Below are 24,084 nucleotides of genomic sequence, written 5' to 3' on the forward strand. Positions count from 1 at the left end.
TTAGTTTTTCACTTAATATGATAAATAACTTCAGTAATAGGGATGTAATAAGTAAAAGTTGGGGTGCGAAAAGCACAGGCACATGATTGGAGTCAAATAATATTCACAAATAGTTCACGTAACTTTTTGTGCTGCAAATTATTTGCATGAATTCTTGGAAAGTTGGGTGTTCCATGCCAAGATTTTGTAATGCAAACCATTGAGAGTTGATAAAAATAACAGACTTTTCAAGCAAATGAAACTTTTAGGAAGAAAACCTTGATAAATAATAGTATTAAATACTTGTTTCCAGTTGAAATTGAAAAGGAATGTAAAAAAAAAACATGAACGGAAGGCAGAGAAAAAGCCAAAAATAGATTTCACTTTATATTTTACTTCTAGTTAAGCTATACTTACATTAAAGAATTTCTTGATCATATTAAAAATAAATAATTCATAGAACAAAATCTATTACAAATAGAATAGAACCCCATTATGGCTTAAAATGGGTCGTGTTTGGGCCGGATCTAAGTATGTCCAGAATCAAATTTTGTGTTTGGATCCATATCCAAATCTAACTCAGATCTTTTGAGTTGAAACCATGTCCAAACCATTTTGCTTTATCTCGATATGACCCAACCAAACTACATGATTTGGGTCGGTCATGTCAGATATTTTCAAAACATTTTTTTTGCGATATTTCTTTTCTTATTAATTACTATATTATTCTATTTTACCATTATAATTCGTTTATTTTATAAGAATCTATGTTATATATATATAAAAAAATTTCAAAGCAACATGTCAATCAGTTCAAGATTAACATAGGGATGGACCCAACTCAAGTCAAGGGACACTCACTCATATCTGATCGGATCCTTAATCTGACTCTGGTCAAGTGACATCAACCCAAATCTGATCCATTTTCTTATCCAGACATACCCCATGGACCAAACCCGCTAAATCAGATTTCGAATAAAACCCAACCAAATTTATGCCCTAGTACCTATCAGGTACTTGAACAAAACCCAATTCTTAACAAATTACTACGATGACTACCAAGAACCCATCCCAAAATGATCCAAGATAGTAGACTCAAACCCGATTACTCAGTTAAGGGTACAACAGGAATTTAGGTAACCGGGTACCTTTGGACTCATTATTTCCTCAGTTTTTCAATGATTTGGGAGATGGGGCACTTCAGATGTGAGAATGCAACATAATGTGTAAAACCGTGCTTTGAGACGTGAGTATAGAATCACTTCTACATGCTTGGTCCGTCATGCATACAGTTATTAGGTCTGAATGGTTTGATTCAATATTATTAGACCGAAGACATGGAACGACCTTTGCACAAATGTCGATTTTGCAAAAACTTTTGCTGTGTTAACCATGTTCTCGATTTCAAGTTAGCATGAGCACCAGGTCCAATACTTACCAAGCAAGGATGGCATTACAGAATGAACGGACAAATGGTAGGAAGAGTGCACCAATGACAAGCAGAATCATAGTCATTCATCAGATACAGATGGGTGTGTCGGGGTTGTGTGCTCATGGGGAGATGACAAAGCTTCTTCAACCATTCCCAAAATACTATATGTCTTAACAAGCTGTACGAAGATCCCCACCAAAGTTACGAAAGAACATTTCAAAAATGCAATTCCATTGTTAGCTTCTACAACGCCCAAAGAAGGCACAAAAAACGAGAGTTTTGGAATGGACAGAAAATGACACTACTCTTTCTAAATTAGCATTTTACCTCCCCCCCCCCCAAGAAAAAAAAAATAGCAGATAGAGCTATCCCCTACCACTTCAACCAACAACACTACTGTACTGTAAGCATCACCAGCAGTTCAAAGACAGCCCTTATGGCAGGCATAGCACCTTCACCCATCCAACAAAAAAATATGGCACAAAAGAAAAGAAAAAAAAAAAAGATAACAAAGAGAACTGATTTACTCACCTCCATAGAAAACATGGAAATTGATGCCTAAAGCCCCCTTTGACATTTCAAGTGAAAGGAGACATCATGAAATTAGTAAAATATCAGAAGATGGCACTGTCAGAGCTATGAATCCACCATCTCATCTTGTAGCTCGTTAGGAGCAATGAGTCCCGGAATGGTAAGCATCCGCAGGCGCTCCCTTTCTCTCTGAGCTGCAGCCTCCTCTGCATAAAGATCTTTGTTATCCTGCAGGAGACACGCGTTAGAGCAAAACCTGACCACTTGTCCCACCCTTAAGAGTAGGTAAAGACACACGTGCCATTCAACTAACCATCCCTCCCACATAATTAGATTTCTTCAAGCATACAACACACTTATAGGATTTCGATGTCATTGTAGGTGGAGTGGAGACTACAATGTCATTCACCTTTTTATGACCTCGTGGTCAGCTTCAAGCCCGTGTAATTTAAATAAGAGTACTGGGACTGTCACAAAAACTAGGCTTTGATCACTTCATGAATTACCACAGAACTAAGCTTTGCAACAAAATAAAATGAAGCTCCCTTCTATGTTAAAAGACAATATTTTCATAATCATCATCATCATCACAACGAATCACGTTCCTCCAGTCTATTTTGCCCAAAGCTCGTCCTTGATATATTTGTATTATGATCAGCTATCTTGAATATACATGTATAAAAGCAAACATTTATTTTATTCATGAGCAAAACCTTGGACAGCACAGAAATGGAAATCATGACTTGTCAGAAAGAAAATAAACTGGACAGCTAATGGTAGTTGGGCTATTTAAACATCTAAGAGAAGTGAGGTAAGGTAAGTTGTGGATGAGTACATGGGTGGTGGTATCATCATAAGCCAAAAAAATAAAAATAAAAAACTCATCCTCGAACAAAAAATTATCCCTTTTTAAATTATAAAAAAAGGGGAATGTGGATAAAAACGTATGCATCTCCAAGCCAATCAGGCAGTGTAAATGTTTATCAAACTAAATATGTTACCTGCGCTGAAAATTCTTTAGACTGCACAAGGAAGTCACGGATGTGATTCTTAAATGTGGGGAGCTCATTTCTTGAATCGAAAAGCCCACTTACAAACTGCGTGACCTGCACAAAGTTCTTCCGTTGAAATAATGATATAAAGAGGTGGAAAATGAGCTAAGTCTAATTTCATACCTCTGTTGTTGTCATGTTGGGGAACGATGTACCCAAAAGTTTTATCGTGTACTCACGAACAAACGTCATGTTGTTAGGATAAGGAACCGTAGATGCATCCCACAAAGGCTCTGTTAATGAACCTGAATCCACCTGAAAAATGCATCACTCCCAATTGTAATGACCTTAGTCCTGAAAGGTGTTGGATCATTGAAGGGTATTCTAACGTTTATTACCAGGAAAAACAAGTGCTGCAACAATAACACATGCAGCTTGAACCCAGGCTTATGAAATGTGTCTGTCAAGACTGCAAAAATCTCTTGCTCTATTGTTAAAAAGTAAGTTCGGTGGAACTGATTGCAGAACTCAGAAGCCTGTCAAATAAACCATAGAAAGATAAAAAATCCAAGTCGATATGTTGATACATTGATATTTGCAGTATAATTAAACAAAACACACCTGAAAGTTTTTTAGAATCTCCAATAAAAGGTCAAGTCCAGTTTCAGCAATATTTCTTTCAGTGTGCCGGAAAGCCCATATAATAGAATCCATGACAAGCTTCAGTTGCTGGTTTAACAATAAAAATGAACAAGAACAGATCATCCAACAATAAAAATCAAAACACATCCAATATAGGCGTGATTCATGTTCAAGCACCAACCTGACTGGACAAGCATATCAAAGCAGGGAAACAATGAGTCGCAATAGCACGTAGCAATGAAAAGAATTTAAGGCGATGCTCAGGGTAATCTTCAAAATTCTTTGTTATCATCTGCAGTAAGATGATGGGAGACATCAGTTAAACTGGCAGGCATAAATAGATGAATGCCTTAAAAACACAGCTCCCTCACCTCAAGTGTGCACTCAAAAATGGCTTCAAATATACGAGGAACGTCCTCCATCATAACAACCTTGTACCTACAAGTGTAGAAAACCGAGTACATGAGAAGATAGAAAGAGAACTAAAAAGAAGACCTGTGAATTGTGGATTTGAAGACATGGATGTACGGTGTAGCAATAATCCTACCCTAAAGAAGGATTATTGTTCACTTTGCCCACCAAGATTATTGTTCACTTCCAAAACAAAGCAATAGCAACTACTACACCCATTCAAAATAAAGTTTCGAATTAGATGAAGGATAGCCAGAGTACCCGATTTACCTGGCAAACCTTATCTGGAAACCCATGAACTCACACTAAACAAATCCCTGGTAAGTTGCCATGGGCCATGCTAATCCATGGCAGAAGACCAAAGGTTAGGTAAATCTGTGACTAGTTTCTACAGAAAAGTTAAGCCTGTAACTGGTTCCACATACCAGATAAATCCATATTGGGATCCATGGACCAAATCATTTAAAATTGTTTTCACCGCAGACTGTCAACTGGGGGTAAAAAGGACAAAGTTGGGCAATTGTATGGATTCTTAAAAAGGTAATGTCGGCAAGTTTTAATGTTAGGGATCGATTGGAAAGTGAGGAACACTCTAAGGTAAGCAATGTCAAAGCTAAGGAAAGCAAAGTACATAAACAAACTAAAAGATACAGATTTAAAGAAGTAGAATTGCACGACTTCAATTGGAGCAGCAGGAGGGGAGGAACATCCTCCAATACCAGGACTTAATGTCCAACTTTTGAAGCATCAGAGCCCCGTATTAGACGGCAGCACTAATAAAAACAACTAAGAGCAACTTCATTAAATAATCAGAAAGAGGAGGCACTGAAAGGGTTTATACAGTGGGAGGGGCAGCGGCCTCTACTATCCCAAAACATTTTTTTATTTATGGGTATTATCAACTCTTTTTTTATGGAGGGGTTTCAATCTTTAATTTTTTGAGGAGACAGAGAACTAAAGAATACAAGTGTCACAACGAGTTGTCCCATTCGATGTTTAAAATAACGACTCAAGTTACATTTTTTTTCATTACAACCTCAATTAGACAAAATATTCAACTTGAAGGCCCCAGAAGAGTGAAAGGAAGACCGAGAAAACGTGGATGCAGATAGTGAAAGCAAATATGAACCCACTTTCAATAACAAAAGAGTTGGCTATAACAAAGTGGAATGGAGTAACGTGATTCATTAAATCAATCCTAAATTATTGGGATAATGCTTTGTTTATATACACTAGACCTTAGTAAGATACATAGTTCTTCCTATCATTGAAGTACATTAAAGTAGAAAGTTAGGACAATAAAGATCCAAAGTAGAATGCTAAGTTTTTTTTTTTTGCTTATCACAGATATCCCCACCCTTCAGGTGAGACTAATCCCAAGGTCACACACACCGCCCCCTCGGAAAGTTCTACGTGCAACTGCTTGAGTCAAGGGTCAACCAGATCCTAGAGAGTGGTCCTTGTTGACGAACCATTTACCCCAAAAGATCGGTCAGATGGGGAAGGCGCAACTATGAATATAAGAGGGTCACAGGTTGAACTAGGACACAATACATGAGAGCACGTGACATCCAAGAACGGAGGCGGATAACCAACACTCAACACTCTCCCTTACCCATAAGGATGGAAAATTCCCTCAAGGAGACTCAAACTTGTGACCTATACAAACCCAACGCTTTTATGCCATGTTGACAAACCATTTACCACAAAAGACCGATCTAATGGGGAAGGCGCAATTATGAATAAAAGAGGGTCACAGGTCGAACTAAGACACGCTACGCGAGTATGTGACACTCACGAGAGGAGGTGGATAACACAACACTCAAAAGACCCATGGAATTCATTGCTTCATGGGGTTTCGAACACTTGACCTACCCTTTTTGAGGAGCTTATCAAGGCTCGGCTTGCCACTAGGCCAACCCCTTGGGGTTAAGTAGAATACTAACTTACTTGTTGATAATTGTGGCAAAAAGAGACAGAACTTCAGACTCCCTGGCGTCAGGCAAATTCCTAGCATAATCACCAAGAACATGATCCATCATCGGGGGCACAAACTGCTTTCCAATTTGTGGTTGATCTTCAGCCTTGTCCAAAAATATCTCAATGAGTTTGAGTGTCTCCCTTTTCACTGATCTGTTTTCAAGAATAATTTAATTTACTTATTACAGAGAGAGAAATTTTAACTTTAAATATGATCAAAATTGTACATGTATAAAATTGAATCCCAATTCATGGTCTTACCGCAAAAGTTTTACATAAGAAGTTTTAGAGGCAAAGGGACCCCCTTCTGCAATGTTGTTTGATATAAGCTCACTATACATTCTGTTTTACAGGCATAAAATGGGTTAGAAAACCAAATTTACTTGACAAAGGATAAAATATTATAAATTTGTATTAGAAGTCTGCACAAAGAATCTTATGTACCATACCTGTACACATTAAGCATGTCCAAAAAGATCAATGATATCTGCGATAAGAAATGTGTTCCAAGAGAACTAGCAACACTGGTATTTGTCTGTAAAGTAGCAACACTTGCATTAGAACCTTTAAAGAAAACTTTTCAACAGGTAAGCAAGGCTTGAACACATGAAATTTATGGAAAGTAGCAAATCCATTATCAGCATAGGTAGGTAAGAATCTGTATTACATTTATATACCAACTCACAGCACACAGCACAAGATACGCCTAAGATGGAAAACTAAATAATATAACAGACCATAAATAGCAGGATGTTCGATGAGGTGTCCACAATTGATGATGTCAATATCCATTACAACTTCACATAGAAGGTGTGGAAAGAATGTCCTTTCATCTAATCTTAAAATGTAACACATAGGCATATGGGGAAGATGCCTATTATGCAGTCTTTCAGTGTGTTGGAGTTTGGAAACAAGCGAAATCTTAGCTTTGCTGATAGAATTATACCTGCAATATGTTAAGTACAGTCCTGATCACATCTTGATCCTTCAGAAAGTCCACACTATTGCGTGCCTGCGCAATTATTTCAGCCCATTTCTGCAAAGCAAAAGCAATTTTATAAAACAGAAACTATATTAAATGTACCAATGTCAGTGGGAACAAAAATAAAAAAGAAGTGCAATGCATAAAAAATTGGGGAATGAAAACATAGAAGAAAAAGAACTATTGTAAGACCTTCAAAACACAAGTACATCATTCCAGTAGAAAAGGAGACACTCACCTGATTAGGAAGTTCCATCAACCTTTGCAAATACTCATCCCTCTTTTGAGGATCAGATTCTGCTTGAACCATAGTGCCAACCTGAAAAGATGAAAAATAGTAACTGTTATTACATAACAGTCATACTTCCAATAAAAATTCACAAATAAAATGAACATTTCTAATTAGTGAGGTTATAAGATTTAATCAACATACAGATTCATAAAATGAATGAATTTGGTGGGGATCAAGGTCTGCAACAGTAGTTGGAAGAACAGTTAAAAGTTCAGATACGAATGGCTCATGTTCCCCAACCTGCAAATCAAACAAGTGAGCCATCTCTGAACAATAGGGCCATACAACATAAATTATTATATAAGACAAATAAACATATCACAAAATATAAAGAGTTCACTTTTTCTACTTTCAAAAGTTGAAAAGTTAGAAAGCTTTTATGAATTCATTTTAGATAACTACTTTTAAAAAGTAAAAAAATCTTCACTTTTTAAAAAGTATACTTTCTACTTTCTAAAAGTTACTTTCTCCCAAAGCTACATTCTTCCTGACTACTTTCTACTTTCTACTTTCTATCCAAATGGGCTCTAAGACATGTTATATAGATATGTTCAAAAGGACTCTGGATCAAGGGAAACGTCAAGAATTACCATTTCAGGGACTTCACATTTACAATGGAAGAATCGATCTGTAGATACCCTTTTTAGTCTTTCCATGTTATATGACAAATGAGGATTCTCTCCTATTTGTTATATACAGTGGAACTTATGAAGTCAAGTGCACAAATAGGTTCCAAATTTCTATGAAGGTCTGAGTTTTCGTGAGGATGATTTCTGGGGATCAACCAAACTCAGCCTTGCTCAACTTGTAAATCATTTTTAATACAACTAAAAATACAATAATGGGTTGATCATCGTTGAGGATGATCTCCTCGCCATGGAGATTATCCTTAACAAAAATCAGCTCTTGACTCATTTTCATTTGGACCATATGAGCATGTGTGACTTTAAATGTCAACTTTCAAGAAGTCTATGGATCCTAAGCATATGTATAGCTCGGAGAGTGCAAGTGTGAAGCATGTGCTCCTACTATTTGAATGCTTCAGGAATATTTAAGAATGTCTCGAAACATTTTGATCGAGATGGTCTCAGTTTTTCTCCTGACTGGAACATTATCTCAACGAATACAAGTGTATTCCCGGCCAATCTCTCGAATTGAATTGATTCAAGTAACTAAATCAAATAAGCCAAACAATCATATGCTTCAATTTTAACCAAGCGCAGAACTTTCACCACACCTTGATTTTCTCGAGATTTAACCATCATAAAAGAAAGAAACAATTAGCCTTACCTGTACAATAACAAATTTACGCTTGCATTTCTGTACAATTTTTAAGAATGTGTCACAAGCCATATCCTGCAATGAGAAAAAAAAATGTGAGTTAAACATATACAACCTTGTGTCATCCAAAACAAACACCAGTACCTTCTAAAGAAAGAGACGGTGATCCATGCATCAGAGACAAACAAGTCATCATTGAAAACAATATGCCAAAACGTCAACTTTTTTTCCGGTAATGACACATCCATATTTATAATGCAAAATTAACTGATTGCTAATTAAAAGGAAAAATTGGTCTGTGCTAAAAGGGAAAAAATGTTATGAGAGATTTTTGGGGTTGATCATTCACTATATACAAAGCAGGCCTATGCCTATATGAACATTTTTTTTGATAAGTTATGCCTATATGAATATTACATGGTTCAATTAGTTAAGAGAAACCTATGATTGCTGCAAAACATTATTTTCAGAAAAAATAACACGTCATTCAGTAAATATATAATATTTTTGTTATTGACTTGTTCTTTGTTCATTTTTCTTCTTTTTTCCCCCTAATAGCTTCAAAAGCTAGTGTAGATTGTTGATCAGCATTCTCTAATATACTTGTGGTCGATGTGCATCAGTGCAAAAATTTCTAATGTTTCATTTCATTATTTTTAAACAATTTCCAACAAATTAAATAACTAGTAGATCAATCATTCTTTAGTCTGTTTGTGCAGCGATTTATGGATTTCTCACATTTTCTATTTGTTTTTTCTTATTAATCTGCTGGGACAAGACATAGATGATGAAGATCATGACTAATAAGAATAGACTACAAATTACTAGAAGGGTATGTTTGAAATTACTATAAGGGTATGTTTGATTGCAAGGAGAATTATGGAGAAATTGAAATTCCATGGAAAATGGCAATTTTCCAGTGTTTGACATGTCAAAAAATCTAAATTTGCGCGGAAAATAATTTGCCAACACCCCTAATTTTCCTTCATCAACAGCAAATCATTTTCATACCCCCTCACCCTTGGAAAACGATTTGCTAGCACACGGCAAATCAAACAAAATCAATATTTGTTTTATAAATAAAGTTAAACAAAATATAAAAAAACACACCAAAAAAATGAAATCGAACAAAATCATAATTTTATTTATAGAATAAATATTTAAGTTGTTAAAAATTAATTATATTTATCCAAAAAAAATTAAAATTACCTAAATCAGTCCGGTTTTTTTTTTTTGTTGTAAATTTCTGATTGAATAATTAATTTTAAATTATATCAATAATTGTTTTATACATAAAGTTAGAGAGCTGCTATTGGCACCCAAAATTTTATTGATTACACACACCAAATAAAAAAAGAAAATAATAAGTAAAAGTTGGGATGCCAAAAGAAGCTATCTCATTATTTTGATCTATTTTTTTGGTTTAGGATCTTATATGAGCCTAATCATAATCATTATTTTTTTATTTATAATTATCACAAAAGTCAACTTAAAATAATGTTTTTCTGGTTTTTTTTATGCAATTCAAACAACAAAAATAATTTTCCACGAAATTTTCCATGTTGTGCCCCATACATTAGAAAAGGATTTGCCAACTAATATTTTCTCTGCAATCAAACACGCCCAAGTGTAAATGGGTCAGGCTGACTCAAAGAGCTTTTAGGTCCAACTGGAAAAAGGTCTGGGTTTAATTTTTAAGGCTTGCTACGATGGGTTGGATTTATCAGGATCAGAATCAAGCCCAACCAACCTTGAGACCATAAAATATGATACTTGGTAAGCGTCAATATAGGCAGTAACCACTTTTTCAGAGAGGCACAAGAAGACCTACTAATTTTATTAAATAAATATAAACATTCAGTACGATATTATTGCCAATAAAGAATTCCATGGTTTCCAAGGTTTCCAAGTGGAGCTTGAAGAAATCACATGCAAACAAATATGGTGGCTCATCATGTTCATTTGTATGAAACATGGTCAACCTTTGCTTTAACTTTTGATGTTGGAAATTTGGAAAGCAGGGGAAAAAAAAGAATGAAAAAAAAAAAAACCTGAACTCCTGGATGTGTTTCATGCATGAACTCGAACAACTTATTAACAACAGTTTTCAAGAACTTCCAATGGGCTCTGAGAAACTTGGGATACTGTCCGACAACATACCTGCCAATCCGAACAAAAATCAATGAATCAAAGATTAAAATTTAGTCACATAAATAGCATTTGTTCATCAGGAATTCTTACATAATGTTACTCGCAATAACAGCTTTATTATCTTTTCCTTTTGTGATTTCACACAAGTTCAGTAAATCCCGAATAACCATCACCAGAAACCTATTTTCCTGTCACAGTAAAATCCAAAAACAGTGAAACAGAACAATCTTAAAAGCAAATGTTCAAGGGAACAGAAAAAAGAAAAAGACCCGTATTGTGATTATCACAGACCCCCTCTGACACACACCCCCATCATAGAACCTTTGATCATTTGCCTCAGGATACGCAGAACCGTAAATCTTTTCTTGTGTATCCCGAGGCAAAAGATCTACGGTTCTGTGACGGGGTGTAGGGAGACGTATATCAAAGGGGGGAGGGGGGGCGTCAGATTATCACGACTTAAAGAAAAATACAACTTGGCCTTCAAAGTCAAATGAGAATAAAACCACTCATTGCCAATAGGGGGTGAAATAAAACAGTAATGTCAATAACCTTTCACCAATAACAATTGTTTCATTCAAAATGATAAAGCTGTGAAAATTTCAAAACTATGTTGGTGTTAGTGGAACTGAATTCAAATGAGACCAAACAGAATAAGAGTAAGATCCCTCAAAAGAAGAAGTCACTCTAATACATGAACTATATCTACCAGTATTATTAATTTGTTAAACCCGTCAATATGACTCCTACCTGAATTTACAAATTCCAAATACCGTGATCCTACACAAACAAACCAATTATACACAACCTTAACTCACTCAAATTTCTCTCGACTCACATGAAATTTTGAAAATGTACAGCAATTATCATTTAGCCACCGGTTCAAACAAGAAACCACCATAATGATGTGTGTTTATCAATGCTCAGTTCAGCATCCCTAAGTTAGTATCAACCATTGATTAAAGTATCGGTTTCAAGGTACATTTCGATCAGTTGAAGACCTCAAAGAACCCAAAAACCATATCAACATGAAAAAAGATGATTAATTGGTCACATTAAAGATTCATTCTTTCTGCGGTCTCTTTGGAGAAAATAAACATAGCAATCTTTAACGAAAAAGAGGAATGTATGAATGAAGTCATCTTGAGAGTGAAGGCCCTCCTTTGTAAATGGTCTTCTATTATCCCTAAATTTAAAGGTTTCCATTTTGATTATTTTGTTTTAGATGGGTCGGCATTATTTGTAAGATCTCTCTGTATGTTGGCCCTCCGGCCTCATAATGCTCTCTCTCTCTCCCCCATCTTTGTCCTAATTTTGGCTGTTTTGCGCATTTGCAATAAATTTCCTTTAACCAATTGAAAAACATCCTCAATGATAGTGCTACCATCAATACCACCACATAATCCATTACTTATCAAACGGAGAAAAGCAAAGCACAACCAAATTCAAACAAACCATATTGATCAATAAAACTGGGAATGAGCTCTATGACAGTTGCTAAAACAATCCCAGGATCTAAGAGACACTCAACACCAAAGGAAAACATGTTTGACAAGAAACACGCCACATATGAAAAAAGAAAGTTATCAGGTATCAAAACGAGACAGTTTAAATCTTAAAAAATGATAATAAAAACGCAGACTTTTTATCTTTTACGAGAATTCACACTAAACCTACGAAAAAATAAAATCATACCTGCTCCTCCATCATGGAACCAGAAATTGATCCTATTGCCCAGCATAATGTGTTTAAGTTGTTCCAAGACCAATCCTCACCATTCAATTGTTTACTTAGCTTCTTCAACATCTAAGATTAGCAGCAGAAGAAAAAAATCCGTCAGTAACTTCAAGAGAAGCTAAGCGTTTCATAAATACAAGTTCCACGGGGACCCCCAAAAATAAATAAAGCATAACAAGTCCATAGGAGAACATCAAGTAGTATATGCATTGATCTAAGGATTTGTTTAAGAAGAGAGTAAGAAAATCAAGAAAAAACGCCAACCATGCAAATATATATATATTTACCAGAATAAAAATGATCCTCAAGCCTGAAGATTGTACGATACACAAGCATGGAAGCAATAAATGATTGGATTTAAAAGCATGAAGGATTATAGGATACCGACGACCTGAGGTTACTGATCTCATTAAAAAAGACTTACTGATTATCATCATCAGAAGAAGACGAAGAAGAAACTATTTATAAATGGAATACTGCAAATCTTGTTGTTAGCACCATACCTGCTGTTCAGTATCCTCGTGATCAAGGTGTGACAAATAGATCAATGTTTCCCTCATTATCTGTAATAACAGCATCAAACACAAGCAAGCCAAAATGAACATCAATTTTTTGTAGAAAAAGGTCCAGAAACCAAGACTTGCAAGGAAGGATTAATGTTTATTGTGAATAGTATTCCAGGTTTTAAAGGATGTTTGTGGAAATATTTTTTTTTAACATGAGAATTAGAGGATTTCCAGTGTGTCTCAATCAAGCCAACGACCAAGCAAATTTCAAAATTGCTGTTCTTCAAAACAAACCCCACTTTTTTCACACTTCAATAATTGCATGCAAATTTAAAGATAGCAATCAACTATTTCTTTTTACCAGCAAAACAAATGTATTATTATAACAAAAAGGAAAACGCCTAAGTGCTATACAAACAGGAATGGAAAAAAAAGAGAGAGGGAATAAAAAGAAAACTGTGACAGGGAGATGTTCACTAACACATTTATCAAAAGAAATATATATATTCACTCACATGAAACTCAAACCAAAAAACAAGGACATAAACAAGAAAAGAAGGTTAGAAACTACATTTGCAACATGTGTGTATATTAAACAGACATTTTTAAAAAGCATATACATAGTAACGGTATTCCCTTATTCTTTTTTTTCCCAAAATGGAGATAACATACCTTATATTGAACAAGGACATCATTGTCTTTCATGGTTTCACGGACGATATTTCCATTTTCATCCTCAACAATCAAAACCTCTTCAGGCTTAGCCATACGACAGATCATCAGCATTCGTAACTTTGACATTGAACTAGCATAAAGATGCCGCCGTTGCAAAAGATGCGACCCAAGTCCATCAACCATACCAGAAAGCAATGGCATCTGCATAACAGACATCAGTGGATAGCAAAAAAAAATAAAGATGTCAGCATAGAACATCAAGGGATAAGTCCCCTTACTGAAAACGCAACCCTACTGATAAACAGTAGAGGAACAACCCAAATATCCAGGAAAGAAAATGTCAGACATAAACAGTAACAAAAAGAGTAACTCCTCGTATGTGAACAATGGTTGTCTAATTTACATGAATATTACAATATAAGACATTCAATGACCATAGAACCTATAAACTCATTTTCTTTCTTCATTTCAGCATTTTGTTGTGAAAAGAGCGCCAATTGATAAAAGATACCAAACCATCTGATGTGTACCTTCAGACTACCCCAAATTTTCATGTTTATCTTGGTTTACTTCTAGATTATAACTAGTTAAAAGCACAGTTTAATAAGGGAATGATATCCAGACTTGAGGCGTCAAGCTCCTATCACCACTCAGGTAGGTGGATCCCCATTCCAAAGTCCAAGTCCAGATTAACTTTCGGCCGAATCACGCAGAATCAAATAAAAAGGTTTGGCCGAGTCAAAGCTGATTCTGATAAAGCAAAATAGGCATGTCCCACAGAAACTTTGAAAGCATTCCAGCACAGATAACTAAGTGGCGCATCATTGTCTAGAACCTGAAGGCTTGGGGGCAATCATTGGGACTTCAAGCTGGCTGATGTGTAAGCCACATGGTTCCAACCATTTTTCTAACAAATTATAATAAATAAAAAAGATACAGCATAGTACTAGGATAATGTAAAAAAATAACAATAATTAAAAGAGATTAGTTACATTGAGAAGCACCTCAACATATGATTTGTACACCACATTTGTGCATCATTATTTGGGCCTTTGCTACCTCAATAGAGGGGGGGTGCAAAATGATAAAATTAGTAAATAAGAGATGCCTGGCAGCAATGAAAAAATTAAATGTTGACCCATCTCATTTAAGGGAAAGAGGTATTTTTTGGAGATGTTATTTAATTTAGTAAAAGCTTAGCCACATGTAAAGAGAGAAACAACAAATAAAATTGATCCCATAATGCAAACTCAAAACTGGTATCTATGAACTTGTGGGTCCTAATATAGCAATAAAAGGATTTACCACACCTGAAGCCCCATTGCGCTTGCAGTTGCTAAAGGACCATTCAAACTATGATGTGCCTCAAAGAGCTCTAAAACCAAAGAATTCCAATAGTCCAAGCAGACCTGCACATTCATACCACAAATAAGTACAGATCAATCATAATTAAGAAATGTAAAATGGTGAGAAACGAAAGCACTTATCCATAATCAAACCTTAAAAACCTCCGTATCATCAACATAAGAGATGCCAATCAGATATTCAAGCCCCACTAGCAGTGCAGATCTATTCTCTGGGGTGAATTCAAGTACTCGAATATGACACTGCAGAAGGAAAGTGTTGTCTTCAATTACATCTAGATTGCATGTGCATCAAATTGATGAATAGAAGGATGATAAAATATTACATGCATAAAAAAGTTTCCTCAGCATAAAGTGAACTACACAAGAAAATTATTTCTCTATAAAATAAATGTTTGTCCTGTCACAGAACTATACTGCACAGTGTATGTGCTTACCTCTACTTCACAAACTCTTATTTTCCATCCTTTTTTTTTATAAATAACTCTCATTTTCTAGTTATTGTTCTTTGAAGAGATGTATTTAAATAGTATAATCTATGCAAATAGACTAAGAAACTTGCCTTATAAAATGAAGTGAAAAAAAGTGCCAAGTTCTGAATAAATGCCTGAGAATCAAGCCAAAGAAAGGACATAATCAGAAACAGGTCCACAGAAATATAACAAGCCTACACCTTGAAGAGAGCGTCATTGAATGAGAAAGGTTCACCTGCTCTTCACTGGAACCATGGGAATAGGCATCGGGAATATTCGTTCCAGGTGGAAGAATGGTCTAAAAAGCATCAGATATTAATCCAGAAATCAGCAAATATACCATAGAGGAAAACAAAGGCAGATCAACAGATCAAACCAGGTACTGATAGGGTAAAAGTAAACAAATGCCAACATAAAGACATTATACATAGTAAGTTAAAATATGGATCTAAATTGATGTTCAATATATTATACCTGCAATTTCACCATGAAAATGGTATACATTTTAACATAATGCATATCATAGTAGTCTCCAAATTGAAGGGAAGCAACCTGGACACCAGGCCAAGAGGTAATGTAACAGTCAATGCTCTAAAGCAAGCAAGTAAAACAGACTACTTAGACGAAATAATAGAAAAGTGTATACCTCTGTTAAGCACTGAAGAGAAAGATTCCTATATGATGCAACTGGAAAGAAATTTAAGAGCGTTTCCAGCTGTAACATTCATAGAAACAGGAAACACGTATAGGACTAGGGTGACTATTGCAAGAAACGTATCAAGAGAATAATCAAAATGTGAGCTGCTACCAAACATAACATTTTATATAAATTTAAAACTTCCCCTTCCCCTTAATTTTTTTGTTATTGTTAACATCAGTCATGCAACAGACATATAGTAATAGATGCACAAACCAGTGGGGATTCAAAGATATAGCCCAGAGGAATCCACGAAAGGAAAGCGTGCAAAGTTGCCAATGTCGCCTTTATAAGCTCAATCCTTTGGGAGGCTGGTAGTACATACAAGCATAACTCGTGAATGAGTTGAAACTCGCTGCAAACAAGCCAAACAAACTTCTTCATAATCCACAATAAATTTAGATTGCATTACAAACAAATAAAAGCAGTTAAACATAAATACGCAAAGATATGGGTTTTATTGCATTGATAACCTGGGAGTGAAATAAACCATTGAATGTATTTGGAAAGGAATTTTCATGCCAGGTTAGCAGAAATTCCCAAAAGTACAGTGCTGGAAATTCTTGCAGCAAAGGTTTCATCAAACAGAGATCAATTAAAATTTAAAATCATGATCCGCTCATCTCCTGAGAAAAATTATAGCAAGAACCCATCAAGAAAGAATGGGAAATAAGTGTCATCTAGGTAAATTCGTCATCACATATAAATAATGCTTCAACCACACATCCAAGTAGGATCCGAGTTAGATGGTTATTTCGGACTTGAAGCAGTGACTCAAGTATAGAATAGGAATTTTGGATGATTGACATTAGATGTTAGAGAATCATTTGTATGCTAAGATTAGATTATCTTCGTTGTTACTTGGGTTGTACTGCAAAAGCAACTAGGAATATTCAAAACATATATTGCATCTGGTAACAATGAGATTTCAATAGCTATTGGAGCGAGCAATTCTCTTGTATTGCTATTGATTTTTACAGCATCTCTATGCTATGATGTTCCTGCTAATTTTCTTAACATTGGCCAAGCATCACATAATACAATCCATGAAGATTGCAACGAAATCATCTCATTTACCTGTTTAATGACTCTTTAAGCTCTTTAATCTTCTGTTGAGTCATCTCCCCTCTTGAAAAATCAAACACTTCTTCACTGAGAAGCTGAGAAACAATTGTTATGTTACTCTCATATCCCAAAAACTAATTCTTACGCACAATCATACAAAAGCATGCTTGTGCACGATCCAAATTACCTTCAATATATACATGCAATTCTCACATATTGTTTCACTAGACCTTGCTGCTGCAACAAGATCCGGAATAAAGCTTCGCCATTTGGCTGGCCACTCATGTTTTAGAATCTGTACTCTCAGAAAGCAAATATGATCAAACCAATATGTAGAGTAAATCCATGTGGAAGGGGAAAATAAACATAAAGCCCCATAGAAACTACATCTCTAAACACCTTTACAAACTCTTAAAAAAGAGAATACAAATGAGTCCTGAGAAAACAAAACTAGGTGATACTAGAAAAGTAGCTACCTAAATCACTACAGGAATGTGGCATGGCTGGTGTGGTTGAACTTTACGGCTTTTTTTTAATGACCATCTATAACTTTATGTTTTATTTCACTATTTAGATATCTCCCTTCCTCCATTTGGTACCTATCTGAGAGCTGGCAATCTAGGTCTTTTCAGGGGATTTTATGGTATAAGAGAAATAATATCCAGCTACAGCTATTAGTAATCCGGTTCTTGCGTTTTTTGGTGTAGGTTGCTTGGGAATTTATAGGATATTCTTTGAAGGTCTATTACTTATAATGGGAATCTATATGTAACTATGTAAGCAAGAAGGCTAATTGATTGTTATAGTGTTTTGCAATGGTCATCTAGACCATCAAATTTACCTTATTATAGTATAAATATATCTTATACTGCTCTAATATAAATATGTATGTATATACGTGTGTGTGTGTGTGTGTGTACACATACACTACAGGAAACATAGGAACGATCAGCATAGGAAATGAACACAAAACTAGTAGCAAAGAATGAAACGGAGTCACCAAGTGGAAATAACATACAACCCTAAGGGCACAGCTCAACATATTGAGAAGATGACTTTAAATTTGATAAATTATAAAAAATAAAAAATAAAAAACAGATAGTATATTACCTGAACCAAAATAATATTGAGTTTGTTGACATAAAGCCTTTCCGGCCGAAAAGAGGCTTCATTACGTGAAAGCTGAATGAGATAAAAACATCAGCAAAAGATTAAAATGACAAAATTATGTGAAATATTAATGAAGAGGGAAAAATGTTAAATTTACATCATTACAATTATAAATCCCCCACCTTAACATTTAAACTTAATATAATCGGGGTCATTTTGGTCAAAGACAAAGAATTTGCAATCCTATGTCCCTAAAACCACGTTGATTAATTTTTAAAATTACAAAAACATCCTTTTCTTACTATGTAATTTTCAAAACCACCCTTCAATTAATATTTTAAATTTCAAATAAGCCCTTTAGAGACGTGTGTTTGCATATACCACCTTCTCATTGGATATTAAAGTGAGTTTACAATGTCTTACCTGTACAATGACTTCTGTTATGTAATTTTTCATTCCATCGCGTTGTTCAACAGGCAATGCATTCCACTTATACTTGATTACACCTTCCAGAACCTGTATATAAAATAAAAGGTGTTCCCTAGATTCAGAAAAACCTCATAGATGAACAAGAAATTGCCAATGTTTTAAGATGTTGAGGCGTGAGGCAACGCCTCGAGGCATAAAGCATAAGCCTCACATGCATAATATTTTTAAATAAATGTATAACATTTAAAATAACTATTATTAAAAAAAATAGGATAGCCAACACATTTTTCCTAGTTTTAACCACTACAATAACTCATAATATAAAAAATTATTAATTTATATTGTAGTACCAAATATATATTTTATAGTAAAAATTGTTGAAAGTTTCTGCAATAAATATTTTATATTTATTGTTATTTTTCAAAAACTTCCTCGTCCTATATAATATTAAATGGTGGAAAAAAAAAGTATTTATAACTCAATTAAACGATTTTCTTCACATGAATTACTATTTTGTATTCGTATTCATTTCTAACTATTCCAATTATGTTGCACGCTAGCAGCAACAAAGAAATATTAGTAAAGATAAAATCTTGTTAGTTAAGAAAAAAAAAAGGGGTAAAGAAGAAAGAAAAGAATAACAATGCAGAAGACATATTATTAAAAAATAATAATAATAATAATAATATACATTATACAAAAAGATTTTCTCAAAAATATCATTTCTCACTTGGTCACTTCCACTATATATTTTCTCTTCTTTTTGGTATTCTTATTGGAATAATATACATTATACAAAAAGATTTTCTCAAAAATATCATTTCTCACTTGGTCACTTCCACTATAGAAAATTTACACTTGCCATGGTCTACTTGTTGGGTTTTCATGTTAGGAAGCGTTGCACACGTGATCTCCACATCGGCGACACTCATCTCCTTTGACTTCTTCGAAGTCGATGATTCGGTTTATCATCGTCAAATGGAGAAAACAATTGAGACCAATGTTCTTTCCAAAAATGAAAGAATTGGTTATTCTTACCATCCATTTTCTTATTTTTTGGGGCTGACTTAGACATGCCCTTCCCTGTTTTGGTTAATATTAGAGATACTCTCTATGTCTTCAAACTAATAAGATGCACCCCCATGAGGACATTAGGAAACCACTATATAGAGTCTATCGGGGAGGAGATCCCCAACATTATCATTGTGGATGGATGATCTCCATTTGGGGGTTAGGACATGGTTTCATGGAGCATTAGAGGCAGAAACCCCAAATTTATGTCATAAAAAAGGCTCCCATTTGGAAAGATGCAAGGGACTGAGAGGTGAAGTTCGAGGGAAAGGACTTGGTTGTTGGTATTCAGGTTTTTGTGGTGCCCATGTTGGAATTGTTTTATTGGGAGAACTATGATTAGTCGTTACCCCTTGATTCTTGACATAAAATGTCGATGTTGATGCCACTTTACCCTAGAATAGCATATTAGTCCTTCATATCATTGGATTGGCCTAATTAATAATTAATGGATCATAGTAGAGACCAACCTCTAGTCGGTGGAACTGGTGCCTAACACGTTCTGGATTTCATAACCAGACCCCTCACACATAACTTCTATCGCAGAATGACCCGAATCTATATTCGGAGTCAAATTCATGGTTCCCAGACCTAGAACTAGGTATAGACTCCAAAAATCAAACTCGCACGTGGTCAAGGCACTTTCAATATTTTTTTTTACTTCTCCAACGAATGGATGTTGTGAAACCAAACACGGTGTGATTCCAAGGTATTTTAATGTTTTCTCTCTTCTATTTCTGTTAATCAGTCATATTCTTTTATTTCTATATTAGAACTTGCATAAACCCTAAATATAGAGTAGACAAATTGCCCAAGATTTGTTTAAACCCTAGCCAACCCAATCCAAGCCTCCTAAACCCTAACCAAACATTAATCCCGATTCATATGACCCAACTGAACACAACTCCATCCCCAAAAACATAATCAAACCATAATATTAGCCTATAAACCATAATCTACCTTTTTTAGTCGCCTCCTCGATTTGATTGGATTTGAATGCTGGTGGTTAATTGTTTTCATTAATAAAATCTTGCCCTCACTCGATTACCACATTAAATCTTGTCCAAGTCGTCACTAGAGCCTAAACCTTTTTCTCAAAATCCTTGAACAGATTAAAAGAAATACAATTGCTAATGGTTTGGAATCCTAGATTAGGAGAACTAAAAGACTTCCATCGAAAAACCATCAATTTAATATCTTTGGGATCCAACATTGTTGGACTATGATTTTGGTCATCAATTAGTGTTTCATCACCCATTAGACTTTTTTGAATATTTTGTTTCCACACTTCATTCATAGAATAAGTGTATTGCAGTACCGTACCAACCTCTAGTATATAATGATTCAATTGGCGCATCAAGTGCATGTCATTAACTTTGACGCACACAGAACAGAAATATGTAAAAATAAATTCTACCAGAACACCATTGACATCGTGACAGACAACTTAAAATCTACAAAATTTCCATGTTAAAATTTGGTTTAGAATACAAATAGATTTCTATCAAAGCAAAACCAACCTGCAGTGCAAAAAATTTACTGTTAAGGTTCTGTGAGCTTTGCAGAATGTGAACTACTTGCAACCACATATCTGGTTTGTTCTGCAAATCCCGCAAAATCTGGTCCGCAGCTGTCCTCTGCCTCCAATAGAAACAAAAAATATTTAAAACAGATGAAACAAATCAAATTAAAGTTACATGTCGAGACAAAGAACATGAACAGTAAAGAAAATATGTGAGGATTTTAGTTCTTTAAAACCTCTAAAAACACTCTGGGAGATGGAGAAAAATAACTACAAATGAATTAGTTTCCCAATTTACCAAGCTGACACCTTGAAAGAACTAGAAATTGATTAAACAAAATCTCAGCAGATGGGCATTCATTTATACTGATTCAATAGGTTTTCTACTCTGACAATAATCACATTTCTGCTCTTCCAACATGCAAAATGGGTTGAAAGCAGAGTGCAAAATTTTTAAATTTTTTTTTTTTTTTTTTTTCAATTTCAGTTTTTGATGATTTTCTTTATTTTGATAGAATATAAGGTCTAGGTGGGCAATTTTTCAGGTTGTGCACTCCTCGAGACAATGTTTCATTGATCAATTGTTCTTATCCGACAAAGTGGGGTTTCTCTAGTGAGATTTTCGAACTCTGATCTTATTCTCTGGAGAGTTATCTCAAAAGGACTCTGAAGGTCAAGTTAGAGAGGCTCAATAGTGGTAGAGGAAAAGAGAGATTGAAAGTGTGTTCGTGGTAAGATTTTTCACCCCGAGACCACCTTTTCCATGAGGAACCCCCTTTTATTTTGATATTGCAGGGTTTCCCCACACCCTTTTGGAATGGAACAACTGCCGCACGCCCTGACCCCATGAAAGTTTCACAATGTGCAGCATGGTAAGTCAGGAGGCCACCAAGTTTCGAACACATAATCAGAGAGAACAAATCCCAGATGATAGTTTTTCCACTGAACCAAACCCCTAGGGTTATAAAAATGAAGGTCATTGTGCCCTTATTTAAAAGTGCCTCCCCACTATCACATGCACCTAACTATCCGTCATTTGCCAAGTATACCATCAATTGTGTAACCACTCAGCACTACGAATTGCACCATGTTGTGTCAGATTGGGGATCTTCGCTCTCTTTTTTATTGAAAGAAATGAAATCGGAGTTTGGCAGAATGGACGGTCTAAGTCCGGAATCGGAATCCCCCATCTGAGGATGTGAAAAACTTGGTTGGATAGCATCAACTCCGAGTCCTCTTACATTCGGGGTTGGGGGCTTCATTAGGAATCCCCAACCCCTCAACTTAGGTGAGGGGCTATGATCCCATAATGTGTATCTCGATGATCCTCTTCTAACACGAATCCCGGTAAACTTCTGAGATGAATCCCGATGAAGGGATTAGATGCAAAATTTTCTCTCCCATGGTCTATACGGGCTCTCAAACTTTCTTCGATTCAAATAGTGATTATATTTCATTGTCACCCGTTTATTTCAATCCAAACAATCTCCTTCTATGATTAGTTCATCTCAGGAAAAAAGTTTGGCTTATAAGAACATATAAGTAAACATGCAAATAGTCTCCATTTGAATCCAATAGCACACCCAAAAAAAAAAAACCTTTTTTTTTTTTGCCATCAGATGTAAAATAAATCAAAAAAAAAAAATCAAATAAGATCGAGAGAGCGATCTCCAAAAGACTGAAACGAAGCAACGAAGAATTCGAAAGCCCTCACCTCTTCCTTCGATCCAGTGCCATAGAACGCAGCGACAGTAGCATCGAGTACAGAAACATCAATTGGTTGACTCAAATCCCTAAGTTTCTCAGCAGCCATGGAATAGAAACAGAACAATTCTTCTGCAACTGAAGTCTCCAATCTCTCCAAATCGAGTTCCTTTAATAAAACCCTAGGAATTGTACGGAAATCGAAGACTACCGAAGAGAGAGAGAGATTTGAAAAGAAGTGGGAAGCCGAAGAAGACGGTTTGGGTTCCTGAGAGAGAGAGAGACCTTTTGAAGTGTGAGTAAAGGAGAAGACTACCGAAGAAAACAAGAGAGTGAGAGGTGTAGAAATTACGCAACGTAGAGGGAAAAAACTTTGAAGTGGGTAACTCCCATCAAAATTTCTAGTAAACCCTCCTCTTTAAATTACACGTGGTGTATTAGGAGATTTCCCAAATATTAGTGAAAAAGTAGGGGTGTGAACTAAATAATAAAAGCCACATGTCATGTTCCAAAGAGGATTCTAACGAAATTTTGAAGCGGTCCGTCCGCTTCAACATACAGCGGGCCAAACCGAATATTTGTGCAAATTTTTGTTTCCCAAATGTCGAAACTGCCACGTGGAAAGCAATTTGGGTCCAAAGACCACGTCGGATTATATGCTCAACATAGTGGACCACAGTTACTTTGATTGGTGGTTTCTAATTTCTTGGATGGTGTATGGTTTTAAGCCCATGGATCGAATCCGGAACAGATCGGGTCGACATGATCAGATCCAAAATCTATCCAATAATTGGATTGGAGTATTGGACCATTATCGTATTGGATATTTGATCAAACTTCAATATTAAGATCCAAATCTGATCTTCTAATTGTTAGGATCGGTTCAAATCCAATTTCAGTTACAAAATAGAAATGAACTTCATATAATAAAGTAAAGTATTTAATATAATTTCACACATTTTATTGAATTGGGATATGTTTTATCCAAAACCAATATGTTATGTTATTAAATTGGATTCTTTGTTGGTCGACTTCCTTATCAAAAAAAGGAATGCTAA

At 35.3% G+C, this 24,084-nt stretch overlaps 1 protein-coding gene across 1 annotated transcript; it reads right to left on the bottom strand.

The window, feature by feature from the left end:
* Window positions 1–1,541: 1,541 nt before the first annotated feature.
* LOC147408412 (protein EXPORTIN 1A-like) lies at window positions 1,542–23,341 on the bottom strand. The gene is made up of 32 exons (XM_086437408.1): window positions 23,037–23,341; window positions 21,321–21,437; window positions 18,724–18,816; window positions 18,301–18,372; window positions 17,378–17,485; window positions 17,203–17,285; window positions 16,342–16,480; window positions 16,075–16,143; window positions 15,903–15,980; window positions 15,664–15,726; window positions 15,518–15,562; window positions 15,091–15,198; window positions 14,902–15,000; window positions 13,589–13,792; window positions 12,914–12,973; window positions 12,369–12,479; window positions 10,764–10,861; window positions 10,574–10,682; window positions 8,532–8,597; window positions 7,383–7,481; window positions 7,188–7,268; window positions 6,914–7,003; window positions 6,417–6,502; window positions 6,229–6,309; window positions 5,938–6,120; window positions 3,948–4,014; window positions 3,758–3,868; window positions 3,556–3,663; window positions 3,333–3,470; window positions 3,118–3,249; window positions 2,944–3,048; window positions 1,542–2,170 (listed from the first exon to the last, which is right to left on the bottom strand). The coding sequence occupies exons 1-32, from the start codon at window positions 23,133–23,135 to the stop codon at window positions 2,048–2,050; spliced, it is 3,225 nt and encodes a 1,074-aa protein (XP_086293534.1). The 5' UTR covers window positions 23,136–23,341; the 3' UTR covers window positions 1,542–2,047.
* Window positions 23,342–24,084: the final 743 nt, after the last annotated feature.

Source organism: Akebia trifoliata, chromosome 3 (genome assembly GCF_017979445.1).
Source record: "Akebia trifoliata isolate Shusen 1 chromosome 3, ASM1797944v1, whole genome shotgun sequence".
Classification (NCBI taxonomy): Eukaryota; Viridiplantae; Streptophyta; class Magnoliopsida; order Ranunculales; family Lardizabalaceae; genus Akebia; species Akebia trifoliata.

Bases quoted from the DNA above. Each gene is read 5' to 3' on its own strand.
- LOC147408412 (XM_086437408.1), bottom strand. From the start codon at position 23,135: ATGGCTGCTGAGAAACTTAGGGATTTGAGTCAACCAATTGATGTTTCT. The intron at 21,438-23,036 runs GTGAGGGCTTTC...TATTGGAGGCAG, and splicing joins GCACTGGATCGAAGGAAGAG to AGGACAGCTGCGGACCAGAT. The intron at 2,171-2,943 runs GTAACATATTTA...TGTCTCCTGCAG, and splicing joins CTAAAGAATTTTCAGCGCAG to GATAACAAAGATCTTTATGC.